Source organism: Medicago sativa, chromosome 3, assembly GCF_051527215.1.
Source record: "Medicago sativa cultivar Bolivia chromosome 3, Bolivia_mono, whole genome shotgun sequence".
In the NCBI taxonomy this organism is placed as follows: Eukaryota; Viridiplantae; Streptophyta; class Magnoliopsida; order Fabales; family Fabaceae; genus Medicago; species Medicago sativa.
This window is the reverse complement of record NC_140751.1, coordinates 93,649,045-93,666,014: the sequence shown is the minus strand read 5'-3', so window position 1 is coordinate 93,666,014 and position 16,970 is coordinate 93,649,045. Positions and strand designations below refer to the sequence as shown.

At 32.1% G+C, this 16,970-nt stretch overlaps 1 protein-coding gene and 2 long non-coding RNA genes across 7 annotated transcripts; 1 reads left to right on the top strand and 2 right to left on the bottom strand.

The window, feature by feature from the left end:
• LOC146942115 (uncharacterized) lies at window positions 1-2,236 on the bottom strand. Its single transcript, XR_015032589.1, has 2 exons — window positions 1,725-2,236; window positions 1-598 (listed from the first exon to the last, which is right to left on the bottom strand). It is a non-coding gene; the product is annotated as an uncharacterized LOC146942115 (long non-coding RNA).
• Window positions 2,237-6,709: 4,473 nt separating this feature from the next.
• On the top strand, window positions 6,710-11,586 carry LOC146942114 (uncharacterized). Of its 5 annotated transcripts, XR_015032587.1 has the most exons (6): window positions 6,710-7,592; window positions 7,708-7,777; window positions 7,885-9,279; window positions 10,329-10,837; window positions 10,935-11,061; window positions 11,155-11,586. It is a non-coding gene; the product is annotated as an uncharacterized LOC146942114 (long non-coding RNA). The 5 variants fall into 5 exon arrangements; XR_015032585.1 differs by having other exon boundaries at window positions 7,708-9,279; XR_015032586.1 differs by having other exon boundaries at window positions 6,710-7,777.
• A 3,022-nt stretch (window positions 11,587-14,608) lies between these two features.
• On the bottom strand, window positions 14,609-16,514 carry LOC146942113 (putative isoaspartyl peptidase/L-asparaginase 2). The gene is made up of 4 exons (XM_085756088.1): window positions 16,062-16,514; window positions 15,605-15,838; window positions 15,428-15,514; window positions 14,609-15,317 (listed from the first exon to the last, which is right to left on the bottom strand). The coding sequence occupies exons 1-4, from the start codon at window positions 16,221-16,223 to the stop codon at window positions 14,832-14,834; spliced, it is 969 nt and encodes a 322-aa protein (XP_085612214.1). The 5' UTR covers window positions 16,224-16,514; the 3' UTR covers window positions 14,609-14,831.
• Window positions 16,515-16,970: the final 456 nt, after the last annotated feature.

The following is a 16,970-nucleotide window of genomic DNA, read 5'->3' as shown; positions in this document are numbered from 1 at the left end:
TTTTATGGGAAAAAGTTTGCTGAATTTGTGCAACTTTTGTTCCCACTTATCCCATATTCAATTGAGTACTCCCTCATATTGTGTTACATGTCTGTAGACCTTATGATGGGTAAGGTACTATAAAGCCAGGACATATTCACAACTTCATAGTCACTGAGCCTACTTTCTCTCTTCATAATACTGCACCATCGAGTTTGAGCAAAGTGAAGGTTTGGAACAGCAGTGAAATCAGTCCGTGATAGCAGCAAGCATAAGAAGTGGGGTCTTTTCATCAAGCAATGGCTGGAGGTAAATGCTCTTATTCTGCTTCCGCTTACTGATTTAAACGTGTAGTTAATGTTGTTTACATGTTTAAATCGATAATATAGTTTACATTTGATATTTTGGTCTTTATGAACGGAGAGACGGTTAGATCTCTCCCACTTATGTTCATAAAGATCCACTTCAGTGATGGCAGATGGTTCATCTTTCCTGATAGCAAAATCAATATCCATCCAGCCCAAATGAAGGAGAATTCTCTCCTTCCAGATTTTGTAATTGTCTCCATTCAATTCAGGAATGTCACACTTAAAGTCAGAAAAATTCGCAGATTGAACAACTGCAAAAATTCAGCAAACATGGTCATTTAATCAAAATTGAGACAAATTAAATAAATTTCATGGTTTACCAATGCAAATCATGCTTAAATATATAAATCTAGTGACATAACACCTGCCTGTGGGCTAAGGTTTTACTCAATTAGATTTATATTATAACTTTATGATTAAACTATCAAATTATGTTCCTTTTCTTAATTCCTGTGGGTAAATTAAGAAATATAATCCAATATTTTATCCTAATTAAACACACAAACATAACAAAATTCCTGTGGGTATATTTTATTATACAAGTATGTTTAATTACAACTAATGCTTTAAATGTGATTCTAAATTCTTTATATAAAAATTCTAATTAATCAAAGATGCTGTGGCTATTCCTTAATTAATCACAATTTTATTAATCACTTAACATTAATATTAATTAAGGCTTAAAGCTGAGCAATGCATTCAGCAAAGTAAACAGCAACTATACATAATACAGAAGCAGTAAAATTAAAACAATTGAATACTGCAGCACGTTTGGTTACAGACTTCTTATGCATCCAGAAGGACACAGGTTCGTTCGATTCCCCTTGGAAAAGTAAAACGCGCACCTTTTTTTTTTTTTTTTTTTAAAACTAAAGGTAAAAAGAAAACTAGAATTGTGGGAATCGAACTCGCGACCAAAAGCAATTGATGACTGAAACAAACCGCTGCGCCACATGCATTCATGTGGCTAAAATTCACGTTGTTTAATATAAATACAAAACGTGCACTAATTAAAAACTATATGTTCATCGTCTTCAACCTTCAGCCGGGTCGATTTGACCCAGTTCAGACCCGCGGTACCCGAATAAAAACCCGACGGTTTTAGATGCATTTCGACGTCAAAAAACGATGAATTATTATCCAGAAACACTTTATAAATCATTTCCAATACGTTTATGATTTTATTTTTGACTAAAAAAGGGTCATAAATGAAATACCCAAAAATTGAAATTTTCAAAAACATAATGGAAACGATTTAGCAAGACAGAGGCATGAATGCTCTGATACCAAATGTAAACTATATTATCGATTTAAACATGTAAACAACATTAACTACACGTTTAAATCAGTAAGCGGAAGCAGAATAAGAGCATTTACCTCCAGCCATTGCTTGATGAAAAGACCTCACTTCTTATGCTTGCTGCTATCACGGACTGATTTCACTGCTGTTCCAAACCTTCACTTTGCTCAAACTCGATGGTGCAGTATTATGAAGAGAGAAAGTAGGTTCAGTGACTATGAAGTTGTGAATATGTCCTGGCTTTATAGTACCTTACCCATCATAAGGTCTACAGACATGTAACACAATATGAGGGAGTACTCAATTGAATATGGGATAAGTGGGAACAAAAGTTGCACAAATTCAGCAAACTTTTTCCCATAAAAACAGGATTCAAGTGGACCAATATAGCAAACTTTTTCCCTTAAAAACAGGATTCCACAACAGCCATTTTTTACTCAATATTGGCATATGTGGAAAGGGAAAAACAGTGAAAGATCTAACACAATAATCTCTAATTTTGGTTTTGTTGATACCAAAGTATATAAGAAAACAATTTATTCTCTTTCTTAATAAAGAAAAACAATTTATTCTCTAACGTGTGTTTCAATGTGTCTAAAATATTTTTAGGATTGAAACCATGCAAATCATTGTTAGAAGCGAAGAAAATCACCAAGAGAAATGAAGTTGTAAGTTTGATCTAGTGGTCAACCAATTTGTTTGGATCAAAGGAACAATATGTTACTTCAATTGATGAAAGCCTACTCTGTATAGAAAACAATTTTTATGCACCAAAGAAGTGGAGTGTTGTTTCATATTAAGAAAACAATTCATTTGGACCGAAGAAGTGTATGATTTGAAGAATAAATTTGGTTCATTTGGTCAACGTCTCAAATGGTCAAATCATCTGATGGAAGAACTACATTGGATCAATTGGTTGGTAATTCAACACGTATCATCTAGACCAGTTATTAGCTCACGACAGGACCAATTTCTTTGAAGAACTTTGTTGTAAATCTTAATCTATAACCGAAGATGAAATGCTTTGAAGATGAGATTTCAAATTCCTTCCTAAAGAATCAATTTTGAAATCATCAAAGTTGTCTGTCTCGCCTAGTACAAGTAGTAAACTCATGTACAAGCTCAAGTATGCACGACAATACCTACAAAATAGTACTCCATCCGTTCATATATATAAGCATCATTTGCATCTAATAAAAGGGTGGTTAAATATAGGGACGGAGGGAGTACTATGCGTGACATTTTTGCGCAATGGTACAAACTCCAATATTTAAGACATTGACCATTTGATTTTTGTTTGGTAGTATATACTTCAACACCACTAAGCAATGATTCAATACTTCAATATCACAAGCAAATTAAAATTTCAAAGAAACATCAAAGTCCAAATTACAGAGTCAAAGTGATCCCAAATTTCAAATATTTTTATATAAAGCTTTTTACTTGTACTCGAGCAAAACTTTCATATTCTCTTTTTTAAGAGCGTTATCCTGTAATCACAAACATTTCATCATTTTAACTTAGTGAAACCACAAAGGGCTTGTTTTGGCTAGCGAGCTGGTGGGATGAGGCGAGTTGGCCCGCAAGTTCATTAAAAAAATATTTAATGTTTTTTGTACTATTAAATATAATAAGTGATTCAATTTATAAGTTTTTTTTTTTTTTTCTGAAAAGCAATTGTACAGATCTTTATTAGACAGTTGTTTTTCTCTCTTGGTGAGATTAGAATGAAAATAAAATAATTATGAGAAAATAAAAATGACTTTTATAACGGTAGCATATATTTTAATAACATTTGTCACAAAAAATTAAGATTTTAAAAAGAAAAAAAAAATTGTTTGACGGATCAACCTGGCAGTTCGTCTTTTGGCATTTTGGGATGTGTGTTTGAGCCCATCACCTCAACTTGGCCCGCCCCATCCCGTTTTCGATGGACTAATAGATGTGTGGTCTAAACAGGACTGTCTGACCCGCATTGTCATCCCTAGTTGTAATGATTTCTGCTCTTCTCCCATCAAGTTTTGCTCGCGTCCAGCTAAAATACCCAAACTACCCCTGCGTTAGTTAACTAACGCATGTGCAAAAATGTGCGCAAGTTAAGTTACGCTGCGTGACTTAAGTTACGCTGCGTGACTTAAGTCACGCATATTCTAATTTATTTTACTTTATTCTAATTTATTTTATTTACTTTATTCTAATTTATTTTTTCACTTTTATTCTAATTTATTTATTTTCTAATTTATTTTTTCACTTTATTCTAATTTATTTATTTTCTAATTTATTTTTTCACTTTATTCTAATTAATTTATTTTCTAAATTATTTGTTCACTTTATTATAATTTATTTACTTTATTAAAATTAATTTATTTATGTATTTACTTTATTCTAATTTATTTATGAACTTAAAATAAATATTGATTCAAATTTATTCATTAAATAAATACAAATATAAATAAAAGGAAATGAACTAAATTTATATTTATTCATTAAATACAAAATTAGAAAATAAAAGCAAATATAAATAAAAAGGAATGAACAAAATTGAGGCATGTAACAACATCTCATTTAATTAATATAATTCATACAATAATTGAGCAAATATAAATCTACTTATTTTCTTTTTACCCTTTTGGGGTAAAATAGTGAGCAGCCTTCTTGGAGAAAATGCATCATCAACCCTTGGGCTAAATTTAAATATGGTTTTTTTATACCCCAAGAAGATTCTTTTTACCCACAGTAAAAAGTTTCGGTGGTAAAAAAAAGCAAATTAAAACTTATCCCAAAGGTTGATCACTTCCCCAAGTCAGCTACTCACTATTTTACCCCGAAGAAGTCTGGTCACTTTTGCCCCCAAAGAGACTATTGAAAAGAAGAAAACAAAAAGAAAGAAGAGAAATAGAGGGAGAGAGTGAGGAGGGAGGGAAAGTGGTATTGTGTGAGGAAATAGGGAAGTATGGAGGGGTATTTATAGGTGAGAATTGTAGTATAGGTTATAAATACCATTAATGTGGTCAAAAAAACGTGTAAAATTGGTAAAAAAACGTGTAGATTGAATGTTGAAAAACTGGCCAAAGACCAAAAAAATGTTTGTTCTTCAGCTTTGACCACCGACCAACGTGCGTGAGTTAACTCGCGCACATGCCAGTGGTGCGTGACTTAAGTCACGGAGAGCTTATAAGGTGTGTGGGTTAAGTCACGCAGCGTGACTTAACTCACGCAAGGGTATCATTGTCTTTTCAGATGGGTGCGAGCGAAAAATGCAGGGGAAAGAGCAGAAATCAGTTGTAATTAGTTGGACATATTGAAAAAATATTCAAGGTTGAAGAGACTATATGTAACTACTAGTTTGGTGGTGAACTAGTATAAAAATTTGTATCTCTTTACCTTTGAGGTGTTTACTTTTGTGCTTATTAACCGTCCTTGTTTCTACAATCTATTTTAAAAAGAAAATTTTGCAAAAAGATACACACAATTTAATCCCCGTGTTTTTCTCACCTTCCATCTGTTTAAATTTTGAAATTGACTTTCAACATCAAAAATCAACAACTCACAAACATTCTGAACGGACTCTAAGTTTTAAAAATTTGTAATGATATTTGAACAATCATTTGATAACAACTTTTGAGACAACCTTCTTTTTTATTGGTCAAAAACAATAAAGAGAAAAAAAGAAAGAGAGAGAATAAGAACATAATGTAAGTATGAAAGAGAATGTTGTTATAAAGTTGTTATAAAATGGTTGTCCAAATATCATTTTCCTTCAAAAATAGACATCTAAAATATGGGTTTTCTAATTAAAATGAGAAGTTGTTTTTGATTTGATTTTTTTTAGTGATAATGTTATTTTTAGTGAGTGTTAAAGATAAGTGAGTAGACTAAAAAAACTATCATTTTTTATTCTAAAAAAATACAGGTCAGCTTTTTATTATTATTTTTCATATATCAAATCTCCCACTTTGACTTGTTATTATTATTTTATAATCAAATGCTAACGTGTGTTTAAGACAGCTTTTCTTGAGGGAATGTGTTTAAGATTACTTGTTAAGAAATTTTTTTAAAAAAATTATTATATATTATTTTGTAATCAAATGCTAACATGTGTTTAAGAATATTTAAGAAATTTAAAAATAAAATATGTATTTTAAACAAAAAAAGCATTTATCTCAACCTGTGTGTATTTTAATATTTTGTGAGTTATACGTTGATCGCTTCAAACAATAGGTGGTAATATTAAAATATTATATTCTTTCGAAAAACAAATTAAAATATTATTGTCAATATAATGATAATTTACAAATTCATACGCGTTACTCTCTAAAAAAAGAAACTCACGCATTATGCATGATCAATTTTATTTAGGAGAGTAATTGATGATTCTAATTTTAATCGGATTATTAGAAACATATAGTGATTTTAAAGGCCGTCTAACTACCCCTCCAAAAAAAGGCCATCTAAGTATCCTTTTAAAAAATATATATATATCTTATGCAGGATATCCTTTATATCTAATGGTTGCAAACATGCTTACCCTAATTGCTAACCCTAAACCTAAAAAAATGGCTCCAAAATTTGAAATTTGAAATGCATTGGAAACCATGATAATTACTATCCACACTGCTCCACACGTGACTTAGGGAACATGAGTCTCTCTCACTTCCTTTCTAGCGTGTAATTTCCAACGCTTTCTTCTCCCTGTATTCAGCTTTCTCTCTTCCTCAAACTCTGCCATCCCTTCAACTTCGTGTGTGTTTGGTTCGGCAGTGGGGAAAATTGATTTTGATAGAATTGAGTTTGAGAGAATTGATTTTGGTAAAAAGTGAGTTGAATGTGAATTGATTTATGTTTGGATATACTTATTTAAAAGTGATTTTTATTAGTTGATGTTGTTTGGATAGTTTGAATCAAAATTGATTTTAAATGTAAAATGACCAAACACCCCAAACATAAAATTTCTTATATCATTTTTGCAAAGGCTATAAATTTGAACGTGTGATAAAAAATCACTACAGTCCAACCCAACTTTCAACACAAAAAAAAAAAAAAAAAAAAGTGTGATTTTTTTTTTTCAACAAAAAACATATTAACCAAGAAATAAAGAAAAAACTACAATTCAACAAGGGAACACTCTTGTGTAGTCTCTTTCTTTTCTCGACAGCCTTCCTTTATCTCTCAATACCTTTTGTTCTTCCTCCATCTCAATAATTCCATTCTTCCTTTCAACCAGAGTGAAATTCAGAGGGAAACTAAAATCCCTTCTTTAATGGTTTCATGATTTTATTTGTTTATGAGTTGCAGAGGAAAATTCAGATCTATGTACTTGTGAGTTTCAGAGATAAAATGCAACAAGCAGGTGGTTGGAGTGCAAGATCTGGGTGAGATGGAGAAGAAAGTAATGGGTAATTTAGTAAAGTGTATCAATCACCAAAAGTGAAAATCCAAACTTGATTTTGCTTTACCGTAGAAGCTAGGAATTCCAGCTTCATCTCTACCGGCGTTTTGCACCAAAGCTGCGTTTCAGAGAAGCACTTTTTCTGTACCCAAACAAAACAAAAAAGCTGGAAACCGAGTTTGGTAAAGAGAAACCACGTTTTGAGGAGAAAAACGTGTTGCCAAACAGACACGAACAATCCATTGTTTCGTCTCTTTCTCTGATTTTGAAATTTGATCCTCTTTTTCATCTCTCCCTCTCTCATCTCTCTCAATCCATTAGCTTCATTTCACTACATGTATCTCTCTCTCACTTTCTCTCCATGCCAATGAAAAAAATTTCACCCTTTCCATTTTCACAGTCGTATTTCTCCTCTCATCCTTTGCCGTCATCCACTCGACCGCCACCGTCCGTCGTCGTCATCCGCCTCCGCCTCTACACTTACCCTGTCTGCAACGCTGCCTCTCCCACCTTCTGTTTGTCTATTGTCTATTCTCTCACGCAAACCATGTTCACTGTAAGTTCATCATAGGCGATTTTTATTTCTGGGTTTCAATTTTTATTTCATAAATGATAATTTTTATTTCTGATCTCAACAATGATGTTTTTGCGGTGGTGGTTGGTGGAAGAAGGCTCTCGATTGCGGTTTATGCGGTGGCTATAGTCTACGGTTGTCGGTGGGATTTTCTCTCACAAATAAAGGTAATTGTTGTATAAAAGATTGTTGGGGTTTGGTTTGTTTGTCAATTTAGGAGTTTCTGTACTGGGAGTTTGCAAATAGAAGTAATTTTTCTTTTTTTCATGTGAAGGTTTAGTGGCAAAGTAGCTTTAGCAATTAAAATGTAAAGATTAGTGCAGCGGATATGCAACTTTATGAATGTATGAGGTGTAAGCATTGAAACTTTTAGCAATTTTTCTGTTTTTGTTTTCATCCTTTTTGGTTGAAGGTACTTTACTTCTTCATTATCTTTTTGGTTCCTGGTGTAAGAATCAGGTTGCTGGAACATTTTTGAATTCATAACACTACTATGTGTTGCTTATTGTGTCATATGTATGAGTTTTGCATAATAGACAACATACTCTCTCAAATCAATTTTTTGTTTCTTTTTACCTTTGCAGCCCCAAGCTGTTTGATTGTTTGCTTATATGAACTTTGGCCTATAACATGGTTTTTCAAGCAATGTTTTTTTAAAAAAAAAAAAAACATTTGGAATTTTCACTACTTATATCATAGTCCAATATCATAGTGACAAGTTTTAATTTTTGGCTAAAATAGAATAAGTGACTCTGAATTTGCACTACTTGCAATCTTCTATCATTCAAACTACATCGCTAAGCATGTATGATTTGCTGTGAAATTGACATATAGCAACTAAATCGTTTGTTTCTGTTAGGTCATGCATTAGGTATTTTCATTTCTTCTATTTTTTACTTGAATTTATGATTGATCAATGGAGATAAGTTACTTTGCATTGTGTTGTACAATTTGATTAAGGTTAACTAGAATTTTTCTTACCCTCACATGCATTTCATTTGACAATGTCATTGCAAAACTATAATATAATATACTAATCTTGGAAGATTCAACAATGTGAGGTATCATGGCTATTTTACATACATGGCTATTTGGTTTTAACCTTTGTGTGTTTTTCTACCATTCACTTGCCTTATGTAGTTATTTGAATTCATGCCTTCTACCTTAACCTACTCTAGCATTGAAGGTTCATGTAGTTAAACATATGGTTAGATGAAAGTGTTTAATTTGCTACGTTTTTTATTGTAGTTTTCTATATCATGGTGCCTTTATATGGATGATTTATGCTTTAATGTATAGATGTTCATAGAAAGGAGTGCTTCTCACTGACTGTATATTTGTGGACTGCGTTGAACCATGAAATTGATTTGTGCTTTAATGTATGGATGATTTGTGCTTTAATGTATAGATGTCAGGTTTAAATTGTTTTATGGCTGTATTATTTTCATTGTTCAGATAGCCACAAGGGTAATAGCCGCTCGATACGGTGTTAAACTCAGCCCTTCGTTCCTGGTGCCGTCTAATTGGACAGGGTGCTTAGGAGTAATGAATAATTAGGAATCTCTCCTCCCAAACAATAAACCTCTGTTTGATATTCCTGTGGTGCGTACTGCAAGTGTGTATTTGACTTCATTAGTTCTTGCTGTTACTGAATTTGCGACAATGCATTGTGAGTTGTTTACACTGTACCTTCTTCTGATGCACTTCACTTTTCTGATACATACTTCTATAGTAAGCAAGAATGGGAAATGAAACTACACTAAACTTGAATAATTAGTCAATGAATATCGTTTACTAAGACCACAATCTTATGGCTTCTTCAATTGAACCAAAAAGAAGACCACAATCACCGATGTTGGTTTCATACAAATTTTCATGACAGTATTGAGATTATATATAAATTACATAAGAAGATATTTGTAGAAGAACAGAGCTTGAAATTCTTACAATCAATCAAATAAATTGCAAAGTGAAATCTTTGTCTTTTTTATTAAGAAGTCTTTGCTTATTCTTTCCTCTATAAAAAAAAATGTATTGTACCCCGTGAATTGAGCCCTATTTTATATGTTTTGAATTTTTATTGTTATTGTTTTCAACACTATATTTAGTGATGATAACAACTATATAGGATTATCTTGGTGCTTGAGCATGAGTGTAATGTTCTTGAAATTGACATAGTGCTTGAGAATGTGTGAGATCATTTTGAGATTGATAGTGCTTGGTGCTACTTTGCTTTTGTAACGATATTGCCAACCAATAGGCTGGAACTCTCCATTTGTATGATTCATTTTAAGCCACTTTTAGAACCTATATTTAATTTATTATGTGCTCTCAATAACATGTTCATTTGGTTACTGATTAGTGTCTTATACCAGCATGCATCTTTCTATCCTAAGAGATCGTTTTAAATTTGAAGTTTGAAATGTGAAGATTTGGATGAGAAACTACTATTGTATAACTTGAATTTACTGTCCAATTTTGATCAGTTTTTTTCCTCACTAAATTTGCAAAGAGGTTTGAGGTTTATGTATGCTAATTAGGGAAGCTTAATAGAGCATTGCCCGTTTATTCTTTAGTTCTTTCCTTTTTTTATTTTGTTTTCCTTTTACTTTTGCTGAATATTTTATTTCAATTATATCTTTAGTTCCTTTGGTTAGTCCCAAGTTGAATGATTGTGAACACAATTGGGATTGAACAATCAATTTCTTTGTGATTCAGATTCGCATTTCAAGATTGGTTGTGGCTGGGGGGCAGATTTGCATTGCTTAGAATTTAGAACTGACATTGATGTAGCTCAAATCTCGATATACCTGACAATGCATATGGTATGTCACCTAAGTTTGTTAATTTTATGCATTCAGTTCTATGTAAATTTGAGGCACATTTCCTGAAATGTTGTATATCGAGAGATATTTAGGAACATTTAGACTTTCCCACGGTTAATATACCTCCTATTTCGGTTTCATTTGCAATGACAATCAACAAAAGTCAAGGTCAATCGTTCAAACAAGTTGGAATATATCTTCCTCAACCGGTTTTTTCCCACGGTCAACTATATGTTGCGGTGTCGAGAGTTACATCAAGAAACGGATTGAAGATATTATTGTTGGATGAAGATGGCAATTGTATGACCACTACATCAAATGTGGTTTATAAAGAAGTATTCCGCAATTTGTAAGGATGCATCAACGCTGTTGGTGTCTTACGATAATTTTTCACATAAACAGGTAGCTGCTAAACTAATAATTAATAGAAATTAACATTGTTCTATAATTTTTCTCGCAGTTGCAGCTGATATATTAAGATGTTTGTGTGTTTGTCCAGGACATTATTGCTGTGAATGACAATATAAAGGCTGCTATTTCTTGGCTGACCAATATGAGATTGTACTTATAACATTGAAGGCAATAGAATGCATTTTAATGTCACACATGTTGCTGTTGCGTTAAAGGTAAATACTGCAATATTATAATAAAGCATCTAAATGATTATTTAGTTATCTTCCTGTACACACCATAAACACTGTTATTTGCATGTATTGCAGGTAAAACTTGATTTCATCTTTTTCCTAGCTTTGGAAGGAACTTTTTGGTGATAACTTAATGCTGGTTTTTCCATTTGCAATGCCAATTGCCATTCCAATTTGCAACACTATCCCTCCTGTTCAAGTTTTTGCTATCTTTTCCATGTTTTTTTGCGTATGTCGTCAGCCGTTTCGTCTTCACAATTGTCCAGGATTTTGTCTTTTTGGTGGCAAGCTTTAAGTTGCTTTTATCTATTTTGATGAGCTTACTAGGTGTTGCAATTTTATATGGAAAGCACTATTGCGGCATTATTTTGATGAGTACAAAATTGCAGATTGAACTGATGTCAATTATCTTGAATGCTAATTCACCTTGCTTTCATATCAATTCTATTACTTCCAAACCGATTTATAATGGTATTGCAACTATATGGAATTAAATTGTGCTTCTGAGTTCTTATGCTTTATTTGTCACATGCACATGGTTACGATTATTAATTGCCGTTGGAGGTTATCGAGATATTATATTTATTTACGGTTCTTCGACAGTAAGTTACGTTATAAATACCGTGGCGTAGTCAACCAAATATGTTAGCAGAATCAAACAATCACCACATTGCCAAATTTTACATTGATTCAAGATACATTTTTAACTTTATCTGACCCGTGCGGCAGCACGGGTAAACGTCTAGTGTTAAGTATGCAGGATATGTTGTCGGCCCTTGTTTTTGTAAAGAGAGAAACCCTATATTTTTTTAGAGTAATATATTTTGACATCCATTTGGTGACAACTTTGTTGACAACCTTGTTTTTCTCACTTCTTATTGGTCAAAAACAATGGAGAGAGAAAAATGAAGAGAGAGGATAACAACATCATGTGAGTATGAGCGAGAAAGTTGTCAAAAAGTGGTTGTCAAAATATCATTTCTCATTTTTTTTAAGTTCTCTTTCTCCTTCATTCATAAGAGAATGATGGTTTTTGATCATTTTTTGACTTAGAATCATCGTTTTTGTTTATCCAAATGGGTTCCACGTAGATTAAGTTTTTTCTTTTGTGTTCTTTTTTGTGTTTTCATCTTATGAGTGCAGCATTGTATTATTCGTTGTCTTGTGCGTCATTATTTGATTTTCCGTTTTGTTAGGGTGCTCGGTTGGTTTCTATTGAAATATCAGTTTCAATCAATTATTGATCAATCAATTTCAATTAATCAGTGATTTGAATGTCAGCGTTGCATACTAAAAACATCGGTATACCACCAATTTGATTTTATCATATTATTTATAAACATTTTATTATTGAATGCTATTAATTTGAATGTTGTGAGTTTGTTCGCTGATACAATATTTACGATGTGTGAGTTTATAATAACTTTGTTATTTCGTATATCTAAATAAATATATAAGCCTCCTAATTTGGTCTCAAATGCTACTAGAGCTTTGTTTATTGGTCTTGAAGAACGTTGATTTTTTTACTCGTTTTAAAGGGTATTTGAAATTAATATCTAAACGTCTCTTTTTTTTTTTTAAGGACTAAATCTCTTGACTTGTTAATTTTCTGCATATATATTTGGCTGCTGCTCATTTTCATTCATGTACAGGTGTACTAGATAGATTTACATTTGTTGCAAAATACAGGTAGTACTTAATTTGTTGAAACAAAAAGTACTCCCTCCGGTCTCAAATATAAGAAAAAATTTCTTTTTTAGGTTCATTGAGTAGTTAATGTATCTAGTCTACATTGTAAAGCAAATACATTAATTATTCAATGAACCTAAAAAAAGAATCTTTTTTTATATTTGAGACCGGAGGGAGTATATTGTAATCTGAGTTGAACAAAGCAAGGCAATACGTAGTCTCACTCACCTCATTGTCATCATGTGATTATTATAGAAGACGGAATGGTCAAATATGACTTGGACTGTACAAGATCACGATGAGCTTGACATTCTGTGCCAGCAGTTATGCATTTTGAAAGTTGAAGTTTGAAGCTTAATTAGCAATTTGTTGAAATAATTAACAATCTATATAGCTTAGCACACCTTTGGACGGTTGGACATATTCAATCCCTCATGTGATTGTTATGAACAACTGAGTGATCTGTAGCTAGCCAGGCTTGGATAGATAGAGATCATGATAAACTTTGTGGTATTTTATGATCTTATTTTAATCTCGATATCATTTTATAAAAAATATTTAATGGTACACGTTGTTTTTTATATAGAATAGGCTACATTTATTTTATTTTATTTTTGACAAACATAGGCTGTATTAATGAAAAATTGTTTTTGGAAAAATTGTTTACTTATGTCTCTTTTTTTTTTTTTTATATCTGCCGTCACAATAACTCTAAAATATCTGATAAATGGAATCGGGAGCATTTCTTCTTCAGGAAATGGATGGGGTTTTTGTTGATATTGCATAAGGTCTAAATTCATTAGTAAGAGCTTGATTTAACGACATGAACCATATCCCATTTGAATATTTGTAAAATGATTATTAATGTTTCAATTATTAATAACTACCACCCCTATCCTTTTAGTCTGGTAGAGTGGCCTTAGAATGAGATATCATCCCCTACCCTAAAACAAAAACTCATGTCTTGTATTCCTGAGACTCTCCTTCTTGGCACAACTCCTATTGACACATACCAATGTAATATGATATTTTAATAATTTCACCAATAAATATACTCATTTTACTAATTTGTTTTTTAATATTTTACAAAATTAATAGATATATTTATTAAATTTTTCCCACATATTTTTTTACCATTTAGTTTAATCAAACAATTAAACTAAATGGTAAATAAATAGGAAAAAATTAGTAAATTAAATATGTGTGTGTTTATATATATATCAAATCTTTTAAGTATTTTTAGAGATTTTTTTTTCAAAATAGTAAACTCAAGACATTATTTTAAGGAAAATTCTCTTACGATTAATTTTTTAGAGGGGAACGGTATTTTTTAGGGGAAATTTCTCTTAAGAATCTGTTTCAAATAAAAATTTTCTAATTATTATAAGAATTGATTTCACATGAGAAAATAAAATATAGAATATTGTGGGCATATATTGCGGAGTTATTGTAAATATACTACTAATAAATACATAATTATATTTTTGTATAACTTATTTTTGTTATACTTAAATCCCACGTTAGTAGACGCTAGGCACATGCAAAAATGGAATTAGCAGGTTAATTGGAAAATTAAAAAAACGTGTAAATAAAAAGCCATGAGTCTTTGACCAAAAAAAAAAAACATGGGTCTTTGCATGAACAAATCAAAAATTATTAACAAATGGAATGAAGATGAATGGTAGAATTGAAAATAAGAAACATATATAGATGCATAATCAGTAATTAACTATCGAATCAAACTTCCTATTTTGTAAAAAGAAATAGAAGATCCTTAAAATAAAAAACAAATGCATTGTTCATAAAAACAGAAGATGCTACTACACTATAGTACGAGATCTAAAATATTCAAATCATCATCTTGTATTACTTATATGATAATGATTTACATCACTGGTAGAAAAGAAAACATAAGTACCCAATTCTAGGGTAGAAAACAAAATAACCCTTGCAACTAAAATTCAAAGGACTAATGACTCCGACCTATTAAACCAAAGCTAGAACCCTTGTAAAAAAAAAAGGACCAGCAACAAACTCAATACTATTTTATATAATTATTTATGTCATTCCCAAATTCCAACCTCCATGAACCCATTCTCAGTTGCACATCCCCTAAACATTCCATTACAATTGAACCCATAAGCCACTTCACCCTTATTAGACACAGCAATAAGACCAGCAAACCCTTCATCAAGACGATGCTTAATCACAAAATCCACTGCTTGTTGAAGTCCATAGCCTTTGTACTCCATAACTGCAGCCACTTCACGTGCAAGAGTGCCACGAATGATAGCTTCACCTTCACCAGTGCATGAAACTCCACACACATCACATGCATAAGTTCCAGCACCTATGAGAGGTGAATCACCAATTCGACCACTCATTTTGTTCATCAGCCCTCCAGTTGAGGTTGCAGCAGCACATCTTCCTTGACTGTCCACCACCACACATCCGACGGTCTCCGGCGCGTAAATGCTCATCGGCAGACCATTCATTTTCACTGGACTATCAGTTCCAGCACATTTTTCCGTTGGAATTCGATAATCAAACTGCACCACCGTCCATCAAACACATTCATTAATAAAAAAAATCACAAAATCCACATTTTAATTACACAAGTGAATATAAATATTTAATGCATCGTAAAAAAAATTGTTACCAGTATTGTATTAGCTTCCTTTGCGAGTTTCAGCATACCAACATTATCGGGAGTGATGAAATATTCATTGTCCTCAGTCTCCACGCCCTAGAAAAAACATGACCAAATATCTTTTGATTAAAAACAAATATTTATAGATCAAAAATTGGAATGAAAAAGAGAAATAATGATATGAACCTGTTCCCTAGCAAATTCTTCTGCACCGGAGAAGGCGAGGTAAGAATGAGGGGATTTTTCCATGACAAGACGAGCAAGAGAGATTGGATTTTTCACGGTGGAAACACCAGATACAGCACCACATCTTCTCTTGTTACCATCCATGATACTAGCCTCCATTTCCACCGTTCCTTTTGCTGTCAGAGCAGATCCACGGCCAGAATTGAAAAGTGGATCTGTTTCTAACTTTCTCACCTATCAAAAAAAGAACCCTAAAATCAACAAAAACAGAAAAACTAACTATAGATTCGAAAATACCGGATTAAAAAATTATATTATTGTCATTATGGATTTGATTCATTTTATATAAAATAAAAAATACGTGCATAGTCATGCATGTAACCTTTTCCCATGATTATGAATGATATAAATTAGGTTAGGTTTATTACGGAAGAGACATGGGAATGAGAAAACATACGACAAGTTCGACGACGTCGAGTGCGGAAGCATTGGATCGGAGAGCAGAGATACCAAGATTGAGACATTCGGTAAGAAGCTGTTTGGCTTCTTCCTGACGGTGTGTTGGAAGATTAGGATCCACACCAGCGCCGCCATGAACAGCAATAGCCCAACCAGACATGTTTTTTTCTCTCTTGTTTTAACCTTATTTTCTCTATGTGTTTGTTTGTTTGAGTGTGATGAAAAGTTGAGAGCCTGGTTGGTCTTTTTATAGGAAAAAATGGTGTTGAAAACTTATTTTGGGAAATGGAATAATTTAAACCGTGATTTGGTATAATAAAAATGAGTGAAGATTTGGTTGAATTGAATTGTTTGGGTTGTGATCACTAAGAAGACAACTATGATTACTTCCTTATTTAGCAAAGAAATGCATGCTCCTCCTCTTCGCTGCCTTATAGTTATGGAATTAGTCAATAACTATTTTCCAAATGGAGGTGTATTCTCATCTTTCTCTATCTGACGAGGCTCCCTAATCATCATTATTATCGCAAATCTTCTTTTTTAATAATTAATTAATTATCAAAATCAAATCATTAAAATTAGGGGATATTGTAAAATTAGGAGATATTGTAGTATTATCATCTTTTTGTTTTTACATTTTATTATTTTAAATTTAATTTTGAATTTTTTAAAGCAATTTTTTATTTTTGCTTAAAATTACTTAAGTTGTATTTTGTAAGTAAACTTTCCCTCAAAAAGAATGTAACCAAAAAAATAAACTTTCCCTAAAAAAAGTAAATTTTGTTATGACGGATTAATAGGGCCTATACCTCCCTAAAAAAAGGCTTAGGATTAGGCGCATGTGTTGCAAATTGTTGGGGTGTTACTGGTTGGAGAGTAGAGTTCGAGGTCGATTATGTTGGATTAG